The sequence below is a fragment of the Cryptomeria japonica genome, chromosome 9 (genome assembly GCF_030272615.1).
Source record: "Cryptomeria japonica chromosome 9, Sugi_1.0, whole genome shotgun sequence".
Taxonomy (NCBI): Eukaryota; Viridiplantae; Streptophyta; class Pinopsida; order Cupressales; family Cupressaceae; genus Cryptomeria; species Cryptomeria japonica.
Genome location: NC_081413.1, coordinates 501,192,597 through 501,205,108, shown reverse-complemented (window position 1 = coordinate 501,205,108; position 12,512 = coordinate 501,192,597). Strand labels below are relative to the sequence as shown.

Below are 12,512 nucleotides of genomic sequence, written 5' to 3'. Positions count from 1 at the left end.
ATGCTCCTGATTGAGAAAATCAAGGAACTCGAACCTGGATGGGATGCAGCTCTTCTCAAGGCCTTTGATCAGGTTATCCATTTGGAGGAATGAATGAGGAATCTTCCCGAGATTCCTATTGCTGAGATTGAAGGGATTGTGTCCAGATTCATTGCATATGCTAAGAAGGAGCATTGGAAAGGGAATAAGATTCTAGAAGAGAGGTTGTTGTAGATGATGTGGCACCTTAATTATCATTGGTCTATGTCTCCTAGATTTTTGTGCCAATTAAATATTTGGCTATGCATTTAATATTGTTCAATAAAAGGGGGACTTTTTGTAATAAACCCTAATTAGGGTTTAGGTGTCAGAATCTCAGCCGTTGATCTTCTTTTGATCTAGGCCGTTCATTGTAATTGAGGATGCTATATATACCCTCACTCATTTTCATTTTGTCATTAGCAATAAGAAATAGTTAGAAGTTAGAAGATTAGAGCTTTTAGAGAGAAGAAAGTTATTTTGTAGCAAGATTGAGCTTTGAAGAAAGAATTTCAAACAATTGTTGTCTATTTTGGCTTTAAGATCAATAAAATATTGAAGTTATGGTGTTTTATTGCAATTCTTGTGGCTATTTTCATGGTTGTTCACTTTCTTGAATCATTCTCAGTCGAAGAAGTATTTAAGTTTGAGGGACTAAGTGTTGGGCTTGATCTTTGGTGAGATTCACGTTCCAAACCACTAGCTTCTTACTGATTGTAAGAACGCCTTGTGTGGTCAACTGGAGATATTTGGATTACTTAAACCTTCAATCATCATTGAACTATTGATATGTACCTTCATGGTAGTGTTTATGATCCTTGATGAATTGGAAAATCATTAGTCACCTTAGAAGATCGCATCAATTTCAGTTGAGTTGTTATTTCTTGGCAATATTGAAATTGGTAGAATCTTACCAAGTCTAGCCTACATTGGGTCATTCTTAGGATTAGATTAGAATTCATCCCTTGCAAACCCTACCTTTTGATCTTTTTGAGAACTTGTTAGTTTTAGGAAACCTTGTTCCTGCAGCTCGGAAAACGTAAGGCCCCTTGATGAAACAGCATTCACAACGCCCACTGGTGCTTATCCACACGTAGAGACCCTACATCAAAGAACATTGGAGTCACCCTGATTGATCCTTTTTTGCGACATCTTCAGCAATCAGAGGCTTTATTCAAGAGAGGATAAGGTACCCTTGGGTATTTTATTCTGTGTTTGATTGTGTACAAAATACACGTCAACAGGAGCCTAGTCCGGTTAAAGACTTATTACAACAGGTTCTGTTAGGAATCGATCCTGCTAGGGATCACCCGGTTAAGGGATGGCTAAATACTCGGTTAAGGGTTAAACCCTGTTAGAGGTTACCTTGTTAGAGGATTTCAAGAACTCAATGAATTTGAGTCACCTTGTTAAAGGATTTACAGCAAGCTGGTTAAAGCGGGATTTTCCAACTATTGAGGTGGTTAGAGATCAACAGGTATTACAATGATCTAGTAACAGCACTCAATGCCAATGCAGATCCGCTTTAGTTCCTCTTCTCCTTCTGCACTCACACTCTGCAGGTATCAATCCTCTTATCCGGTCTGGCAAGAAACGCGTATCTCTACACTTAGATACACACACAACATTTGCCAACAACCTCAGAAGGAAACACACCATCAACCTTATAGGAAACAGATAGGTCAGTAGCATAAACCCTAAACCGTTTTTTTGGTTAAGCAATTCAAACGGTTCCATCCTGACCATTGAACACTTTGCATTTGAATACAACGGTCTTGAACAAATCTCAAGACATTCTCCATCGTTCATTCTTCACCGCTTCATGGAGGCGATAACCCATCACGCGTTCTCCACCATTTGCAGAGACTTCGCACATTCCTGAGGTAGATAGGATCAATCTCCTTCATGCAAGATCCTTCACGCGCACGAGGCTAACGTGGCAACACGATCTGATCTCCATTAGATCTCCAATACAATGCTAACTCATCACACAATGCCATTGATTGAATAACACAGGCTCGAAACACTTCAACCGGAAACCCTGAAGCTGAGACTACCAACCGGTAGTCATACCATATTAAGCCTTGATAGAAAACATTCCATATGCCGGTTCATCTTTCAATATACCGGTTCACTTGAACAAACATACCGCTTCACTGTTTCACATATACCAGTTCTCAACAGTATACCGGTTCACCTTGTCAGTTGCTTGGCTTCAATTTACCGATTCACTCTTTAGCATATTATCGGTTCACAATCATACCGGTTCTCTTGCCAATTGCAAACTTCAATATACCGGTTCACTCTTCAACATATTGACATCAATGACAACATACAATGTCATCATGTCTTCATACTACCGGTTCACATAATGCCAACACCCTCAAAGCGATGTCCACTCAATGCTTTTGGTGAGAAATTAGGCCTTTCTAAGGATTTTGCTCCTGTACCTTTGGAAGGGTCAGGAGCGAATTTGGGGGATATAGCTTGGATCTCACTCAAACACTCTTATCTTCATCTTTATCCAAGTTGCCTTGGCCTAAGATCATGCTAAGAAGCTACCTTAAGGAGGCGCCTTATTCAAATTCCGGGTCAAGGAGCAAATCTTAACAAATTCGCTTAGGTACCTTTGGAAGGTGCATGACCTCAAGAGGAATTCGCTCTGGATCCTTTGGAAGGGTCAAGAGCGAAATTTGCTTCTTAGATCAAATCTCTCTCATTTTGGTCTTCAAGTTTGCTTCAGTTCATTTATAAGGCATGGATAGATCATTCTTCCTTCAATTGAGGCCTGGAAGCAAGGGTTATAGTCCAAGTTAGGACCAAGAGAGGTTCTTAGGAGAATTCGCTCTGGACCCTTTGGAAGGGTCAAGAGCGAAATTCTTCTTTAAGCTCAAACTCTTACTCTTTTCAAGGTTCAAACTTCAAAGGCATTCTATTAGGTCTCAATTGTTGGCCTTAATTGTTTATAACCATTTGGTTCCAATCGCCATGGGGCAAGGTTTATAGTCTAAACTTAGGCATAAAAGAGGATTTTTAAGGAGTTCGCTCCTGTCCCTTTGGAAGGGTCAGGAGCGAATTTTGCAATAATGCTCAAATTCGAGACTTTCTCTCCAAATTTCCAAGTCCAAGTTTGTCCAAGGCATCTCCAAGGGTGAATTCAAGCTAATTTCTTTCCAATTAATCATTCTAGAGTGAGATTTCACCCAAATTAGGAGGGCAAAGGGAGTTTAGGAGGAATTCGCTCTTGTACCTTTGGAAGGGTCAGGAGCGAATTTAGCATTTTAGCTCAAATTTCTCTTCACCTTGTCAAACTTTCAAGTCTAGACTTGATCATTAGGCATTTTCTAAGGGCAAATAGGTTGGCTCCATGCCAATCAAAGCCTAGAAGTAAAAGGACTTCATCAAACTAAGTGAAGAAATCTTTAACTCCCTCCATTCCCTCCTTCATGATTGCACTTGATCTTTACTTCATCATCCTAATCAAGATTTAACCCCAAAACTAGGCCAAGGCCAGACCTAAAGAGGGCTTTCAAAGAGACCCTGACCTGGGCCACCCATTGGTTCATCTCAACCTAACGAGAGCATCTTATTCAAATAAGCTCTATGGCAATTCTAATGCAAATATCAATAACTAAGGAAACTAAAAGACTAAGCCAAGAAAACTAACCCTAGAAAGCAAAAAGTAGGGGTCCCCATTTGCAATGGGGCGATGTGTGGATAGGTCACAACACACTCATAGTAGCATTCCATTTACATGACATTGGCGTCATATGTAAAAGTGTAAATAAAATCCAATTGCTCAGGTTTAATATGGAAAAATAAGGCAAAAATCCAGGAGCTAGAAAACAAAACACTAGTTATAAAATAGAAAAAAAAAATTATGTCAAATATAATGCATAGAAATAAAATTAGACATAAGAGCTTATAAAAATGCAAATCATAAAAAAAGTTGATAGCATTAAATATTCTGTTTTATTCAGATAAGAAGGTTTATGAAGCTGGTCCTAAAATAATTAGACGTTCTGTCATGAATATGGCCTACCATTTTGGGAGCAGCCCTATGTTTTCTAACTAAACTCTTATTAAAGGTATAATTTAAAAGAAAATCACCATTACGGTTCAAAATTTAACTTGTACAAAAAGTCTATTTAAAGTAAAACTTACAAAAAACTTGAAATACCCTAATGCTTAAAAAATTGTGAAGCCTAGACCTATTCTCTGTACTTTATGGTATCGGAGTGTAAAAATAAGAAAAAAAAATTAATAGGTATATATTACAGATACAGAATATAAAAAATAATCTTGGAAGAAATGAATAAAATCTCAGGAAATGTAACAGCAAATGTAGTGGGTTGTGATTACTCAAAATTGTTTGGGAATATTTTGAATGTTATGCTACTTTACTGGTACCCTGGTTACAAATGGCATCCCACACCCACACTTTCTGAAATAATATATCCATAATTTTGTGTACCCTGGTTAGAGATGGCTACCCCAATATCCACATCTGTCAAGCAATATATTTATGTATAAAAGATTAGCGCCTACACCTCTCAGGGATAATATATATAGTAACCGAAAGATGTGAGTGCTAATCTATTATACATAAATATATTGCCTGAAAAATGTTGATATGTGTAGCCATCTCTAATCAGGGTACACAAATTAACAGGCAATGGTTATAGATATATTATTCCAGAAAGTTTGGATATGGAGATACCATTTGTAACCACTGTACAATAGCAAGCATTCAAAACAACCCCCGACTAATTCTGTGTAACGAGTAATCACAACCCATCACATTTGGCCTACCATATACATATATAATCCAATTCTGATTTTAGTGACTACATTTATACATGATAGAAACACGCCCTTACTCATATTCTCTCAACTCTATATTAAAAACGTTATTATGATCCCTGTACAGATACTCGAATCCCCAAATCTTTAGGTGATATGATTTTAAGCTTTAAAAGATAAGTGTTAACGATAGGATTTAGGGTTTTGGGTTTCAGGGTTCGTTGAATATGTGTTTGAAACACAAGATTAAAACCCTCAATTCATTGAACGCCAGAATAATAGCAGTAGTAAAAAATAACCAAGATTGGGTCAAAAAAAAGTATGCTACTTACTTCGGCGCCTGCATGAGGGCAATTGTGAGAGGGCCTGACTGAAGCTCTGCCCATTTGAGAGTGCAGACATTGACAGTGAAGCCCAGACCATCTGAGTAAAAACGTGCTGCCTTTGGAACATCCTTGTGAAGTTGAACAATCCAACGAAGTGTTGCTGCTTTTGCTGCCATTAAAGAACTAAAATTTTCTGTGAATACATTGATACTTTCGTTAGTTGCACCACTCAAAGAACTGTTTCTTTTAATTGAATTAAGCTTAAACAAGACTACGAAAGAGGGGGCCATGGTGGAGTAGTCTACCTAAAAAATAATAATTAGCAATTGCACCTTGGTGTGCAATGGATATGCCGAAGAGATGTGGAAGGTCTATTAGGAAATTTTTTACTCTACTTTTTCTATGCATTTGTGCAGTACATGAGGTCAATCGGTAGGCCATTTAGAAAATGATTTTGTTTGTGCAACACAGATCTTAATAGAGAAGTGATAGCTTCACGTGAACTATGCATCAGTTTACAAGGATCCAAGCATGAGCGAATCAAAAGCTTTGAATTGGGAAGATAATCACTATCCACTACCAAAAGGAGAGGGTAGATATGGATAGAGAGAGGAAGCGAGAGAGAGAGAGAGAGAGAGAGAGAGAGAGAGAGAGAGAGAGAGAGAGAGAGAGAGAGAGAGAGAGAAGGTCGAGGAGTTAGGAGATTGAGATGGAGGAGAAGGAGAGAGATGTAGAGAGAGAGAGGAGGGGTGTAGAGAGGAAGATAGATGTAGAGAAGAAGATAAAGGAGATAAATGGATAGAGAAATAGAGAGAGGTAGAGGAAGAGATAAAGATATAGAGAGACATGGAAATAGAGAGGAAGATACATAAAGGAAGAGGGAAAGGGAGAGGGAGATGATATATAGAGATAGAAAAACAAAGAAAAGTAGAGATAGACAAATAGAGATGAGAAGAGGAAGAGAGAAAGAGAGGGATAGAGAAATAGGGGGAGATAGAGGGAGGGGTAGAGAAAGAGGGAGAGATATAGATATATGGGAAGAGAAAGTGAAAGAAAGGGAAAGAAAGGTAGATATAGGCAGATATAGACATATAGGTAAGCAATAGGGAGCAAGCAAGGGAGAGTCGGGGAGAGGTAGAGAGATAAGTAGATGGGGCGAGAGGGAGAGAGAGAGAGAGAGAGAGAGAGAAAAAAAAAGAGGAAGAGAGAGATAAAGATAATGAGATATAAATGGAGTAAATAAGAGAGTTTGAGTTATTGATATATAGATGGAGAGGGATAGGAAGAGATGCAAAGATAGACATCTAGAAGGGCAAGAGTGAGATAAATAAGGTGGCATAAACAAGTAATAGAGAGGGATGGAGAGAGAGAGAGAGAGAGAGATTGGTAGGTCACTAATATATTCTATATCTTTATCTCTATCTCTATCTCCCTTGGAAGGTCACTCATCAATTATTAAAAGTACTATATATTATATATTCTTTTATATGATATATTCTTAATTATATATTAAAATTATTATATATTAATTATATATATTCTTTTATATTTATGTCTATCTCTCTCTATCTCCCTTGCTCCTCTATCTCTATCTCATATGAGTGAGGTCAATTGGTAGGCCATTTAGGAAATAATGTTTAGGCAACAATGGTGGCAATGAAGAAGTGAGAACCTTATGTCAATTATGCATTCATTTATAGGGAATGAAACATGAGTGAAATAAAATATTTGAATCAAGAAGATGATTGGACTCCATTACCAATAGGAGAGAGAGAGAGAGAGAGAGAGAGAGAGAGAGAGAGAGAGAGAGAGAGAGAGAGAGAGAGAGAGAGAGAGAGAGAGAGAGAGAGAGAGAGATTAAAAAGAAGAGATGTAGAGGGAGAGGTGCAAGGATATGTGTGGGCCATATGTTGACGCCTAGTATGGTGGCTATACCTTTTGTAAATTTTTGGAGAGTGGCAATAGGTTTAAAAAATATTGAATTATTGGTAGTCAACGTGTTTAACTTCATTTTGTTTAGTTTTTGTCACATATGCACTATCATTTAGTGTCCTTATCCCCTTATAATTCTCAAGACAAAATACATTCTATGGAAGCAAGGAAGCTACCTAGAAATTGCATAGGAGGAGTCATTTTTTAGTGAATATGTATGATGTTACAAAATATTTACTGCTTTGACTTCATTGCAATTGATCTATTGTATATTCTTTCTTTTCTTGTTTGAAGTTCTTTCTCATCTTTAAGAGTCTTAAATTACATTGTACCATCATTATTCTTTAATTTAATAAAATTGAAATATAATAAATTTTTAATTAATATGTTACAAACAATATTAACATTAATTGAACTTAATCATAATTTAGTTGTGAAGTAAATTATAAAATTATTATAATATTAATGTTAAATATAATTTACTTCTTAAATAAATTAACAAATATTAAATTATTATAAGATTAAACATAAATATAATTAAATTATTAAACAAATTAAATTTAAAAATTTGAAATTGCACTTTTAATTAAAAAATATTAAAAATAAAAACAAACCATATTAAAATTGATAAATTAATAATTTTAACTTTTACATTAAAAATTACAATAAAATCAAATTTTAAAATTTTAAAAAAATAAATCAATTAAAAAAAAAATTCATAATTTATTTTTATTTAATTCAACTAAAATATATACATATTTTAACTTACACACTAATTATTAATATTATTTAATTATTTTTTAAACTTATTACTATTTACTTCTATATATATAAACTCTTTGTTTATATTATGCGGGTGTACTACTTGCTTACAATAAAAACAGGTGAGAGAAATTTGAAAATCAAACTCGTCTCTGGTCATAACGTTTTGAATTGGTGTGTTCGATACACAATCTTCATCAATCTTCATAAACGCATTTAGCTAAGGCAAGGAACAAATAAATGAAAAGTTTGATGAATGAAATCTGGTTAGTCATTTTGTTTTATCGTTCACAAAAAATAAAACGACGACGGTAATAAAACACTCGATAAAGGTAGAAACGGTAACAAGGAAAATGATGACGATAATTAAACAATAGATAAAGGTAGAAACGACGACGAAGAAAATGATGAAACCCATACAAAGGAAAAAACAAAAACAAAATATCTGCAAGAAATCCAACGGTGACGATCGTTTGGATTGTTTCATAGTAAACGAGAAAAATGTACGATAAACCAACAAAATGCACAGTGGTCATGAGAAATAGAAAGTGCAATGCATAAATGCTAGAAGATAAGAACTGGTAAAACGATCTATGATACTCGACATTGCAATCATCTTGCACGTCCCTCAACAAATATGGATTGTTGATTCGAGAAGTTAGCCCATCTATTTCATATAGGAGACACCTTCGGCATAAAAATTATCTAAAAGTTCAACCATTCCACAAAAGATCCTTAAATTTACATTTTGTAAATATGGATATGATCAAGCATGTACATACCAATGATAGAAGGAGCAGGTAAATTAGTTATGTGTTTGGATGAGTGATTGAGTATTGGTTGAGACACCCTTGATGATTGAATCACAGGGGAGTGGTATGTATTTTTCATGTCATGTGGCATGTTGTGTGTCAAGCTAGCAAAGTGCCACCATAAATGTCCACTTGTGTTCATTTAACACAAGTCATCTCTTCTTTCCCTCCTAACCAGCCACATTATCTCAGTGTCCCTTCTCATTTACTTGTTTTAGATGGCACCAACTTTTGATTCATTTGGGCAATAAATGTTATAGAACCTCGCTTATCTCATTGACTATCATACCAAAAATGTTCATTTTAATAGGCATCAAAACATGTTCAGCTCTACTTTGTATTTTGTAGATCTTCCACAAAATAAATGCTCGACAATGGTGGGTTCACACTTGTTGCTCCAAATAACTATGTTTGGCTACAACATTTCCTTCCCCGTTTATCATTTTTTGCGAGTTTCATAGAATGAAATGGTTGCAAATGTTGTGTTGATCAATGTTGCTCCTTCATGTCGTTGTGGAGCAATTTTTGAACAAACAAGTTTTTTGCCCCACTAAAGCAATCAACCTAAAAGTTGTTTATTGTGGGTGCTTCTTTTGTTTATTGTTTTCTTGTTTTTTGTTAGCCTCTACTTTGTATTTGCCAGCTTGAAGGTACTATTATTTTGAGGGTGCTTCTTTCAATAATAGTTTCTTGGTTTTTAGTTTTCTTTGTCAATCATTGCTTTGAAATTGAATGTGTGAGGGATTTATGTTTCTTTAACTGTATATAGAAAATACTCAAAGTTGTTGTTTGAAGGTGTTTATGAACATGGTGGTATTCTTTGTTCATTAAAATATTTAATATTCATAAGAATTTTAATCTTTTGATAGATCATCGTTTTAACATACCCATTAAGTTATAAACATAAGTTTATAATGTTGAACACACCGTAGGACTAAGAGAATGAATCAATTTGGATCAATTCTTTTTAGATCTATATAACAATTAATATTATACTACAATTGCAAAACATGAAAGCACAAAGCACATTCAACACATGAACACCAAATTTACGTGGAATACCCTATAAGGGAAAAACCATAGTGAGAATGACACTCACAATATCTCATTGCAAGGTTTTAGGCTCACTACCAAGGAGAAATATGCACCTAATGGACTTGCAATGGTAAGGCACACAACCTTAGCGAAAGATACAAAGAGACTTGCAAAATTGAGATGCACTATCTCAGGGAAAGATATAGAAGTCTACCAATAGACTCTCTATCCACTCATAGACAAGAGGAATAGATGAAACCGAAATGAGTAGGATCTCCTAATCATAGAATTGACCTTGAAACTTGGTGTCAAGCGACCAATATCATGGCAATCACATTTGATCATAAATGTTGCCTTTGATCACTATCGCTCTAAAGATATTATGATCAAAGCACTTCTCAACTAACTTTTGCTCATCACCAACACAAAATCTGCTTGAATATTATTCGCATCCACTTCACAATGATTCATACTTATTCCATACCTCAACAAATACAACCATGCATTCTTATATACAAAGTTCTTCATCAAAATCCTCAATTAGGCTGGCCAAAGACAAAATAAGCAATATTACAAAAAAATAGATCTTCCTAACCAAAAATAATCACGCCGGTCTTCTCCAGGAGATAAAGGGGACCCAAACACATCATGATGCATTCATTCAAGTAGATTCAAATAAACCACACATGCTAGCACCATCTCCAATATTGATTCCAAACGAAGTGTGTAGAAAGATAATGAAACACATCAATTGGTCAGCCCAAAAATATCTTTTAATATAAATTACTGAGTATGGACCACCATGTGCCACGATGAGATCTATATCAAGAATATAACTCATCCTCCAAATCTTATTGGGACCAAAAGAGCATAATCCAAATAATATAGATCAACCATAACAACTGAAACTCAACATAATAGAGCATGTCTAGCACATACCAACATAATTGAATGCGAAACAAAACCAACACTTGAAAGTTGAATTGGAATACTGCACATACCAAATGAAAGTGTCCTCCAAACTACAACCCTAAAATCCCCATATTCGAAAGCCACTAGGTAGTTTCCAGACCAATCTGATAGACAACCTTACTATCAAAAAATAGCAACAACTAACCGCATCATCTAAGCAATTATAGGACCTGCACACTTGATAGTACATCATTCACAGAACATAAACATTATATCCAAATCCACACATCATGATCTTCATAATCCAAAAGGATGCAAAATATTCTTCTACTAGAACATTAAATACTCTTTCCTACATATTGAAACTTCTTGTACTATAACCTTTTGGAACCAACTTATGTATGAAAAACATCAGTTTAGGCAACATGACAACATCTGAACATCTAATCCTAGATCTTTATTGAACACTTGCAATCAAAGACAAATGACAACCATATAAGACTAATATCAATGACAACACAATACATCAACAACCATCATCTCCAAGTTTTCATACATCCCTATCATAATTGAATATATATTGCATATTTTCCACAAGCTGATCAGGACAAAACATACAAGTACCATTTTCTGCACATAGGACATAAATACTCTTACCTACATATTAAAGCTTACTCAACATTACTATCAAACAACATATTGATTCTCTTCTCCATACTGAAACATCCACAACTGTAGATGTTAGGAAAGCCACACACATAAAAAATAACAACAACACCATCAAACAAAGCATTAACATCTAATCATAAACAATGACACCACCATCAGACAAAGCATCAACATCTGAACCCATAATTGGCAACATTTGCACTAATATTTCTAAACCATGTAGTTTGCACATGAATGATCATCAGCTGAGCACCAGACACGTGATCAACAACCGAAGAACTGAACAAACACATCAACTAATCACTAAGAAAATCATCAACTAAAACATATCAATTGAACATCAAACAAACCATCAAATCATCAACTGAACATTAGACAAATCATCAAATCATCAACTGGAACACATCAATTGAACATCATCATATCATCAACTAAAACACACCAATTGAATAGCATACAAATCATCAACTGGATCTAAACCGGACAAACACCAAACATGTAGACCATATTCAACATCTGTGAAATTGATCAACTACATCAATTGATTATGGCAAACACTAGACAAGTTAATTATACAACAAAACATTATTTAGGTTTCCAACATATAATTCTATGAATTTGTTATGCAAATGGGGTTTCAATACTTTAATTATTTATCGATAATAGCTTTCGTTGCATCATGTTCATTTATTTATTTAATTCTTAGGGCCTATACCTATTGTCCTGAGTCATTTAATAGTGTTTCTTTCTAAGAATAATACTTTTGTTTAGTAAGGGGTTGTGTCCTTTGAATAGATCAAAAATAGTCTTAGGGAGTCTGTTGGAATAACTATTTTTGAGGTGAATCTACTACTTTGTATTGGAGTAGAAACTAGTATCTTCTTATTATTATACTTATTTCATTGTGAGTTGGTAGAGTATACAAAAAAAAATGTTGGTTGGTATGCTATAATTGTTATTGTTCTATTTATTTTCACTATGAACATGGGCAAAGTATTCAGCTTATGACATTAGAGGTTGTTTGCAAATCTTAGTAAATTATCATATTAATGGTAAATTATAATGTGTATAGTATTATGCTCTTCTTGCATTAAAATATTAAACTTGAAAGTAAATTTATTATTCAGTTGCAAATTTCATCTAGTTAATTTATTATTCAGTTGCAAATTTCATCCAATTCATCAAAACAATGGATGTGGAACAATGAAATTTGAAACCAGAATTGCTTTAAGACACCACGAAC

At 34.8% G+C, this 12,512-nt stretch overlaps 1 protein-coding gene across 2 annotated transcripts in view; it reads right to left on the bottom strand.

The window, feature by feature from the left end:
- LOC131039340 (uncharacterized) overlaps window positions 1-5,455 on the bottom strand; it is a 79,062-nt gene extending 73,607 nt beyond the window's left edge. The window contains exon 1 of one of the 2 annotated variants that reach the window (XM_057972051.2): window positions 5,154-5,455. In XM_057972051.2, coding sequence (XP_057828034.1) covers window positions 5,154-5,437 — 284 coding nt within the window. In that variant the 5' untranslated portion in view covers window positions 5,438-5,455. The remainder of the gene's footprint in view (window positions 1-5,153) is intronic. The other variant, XM_057972052.2, reaches the window with a different exon arrangement.
- Window positions 5,456-12,512: the final 7,057 nt, after the last annotated feature.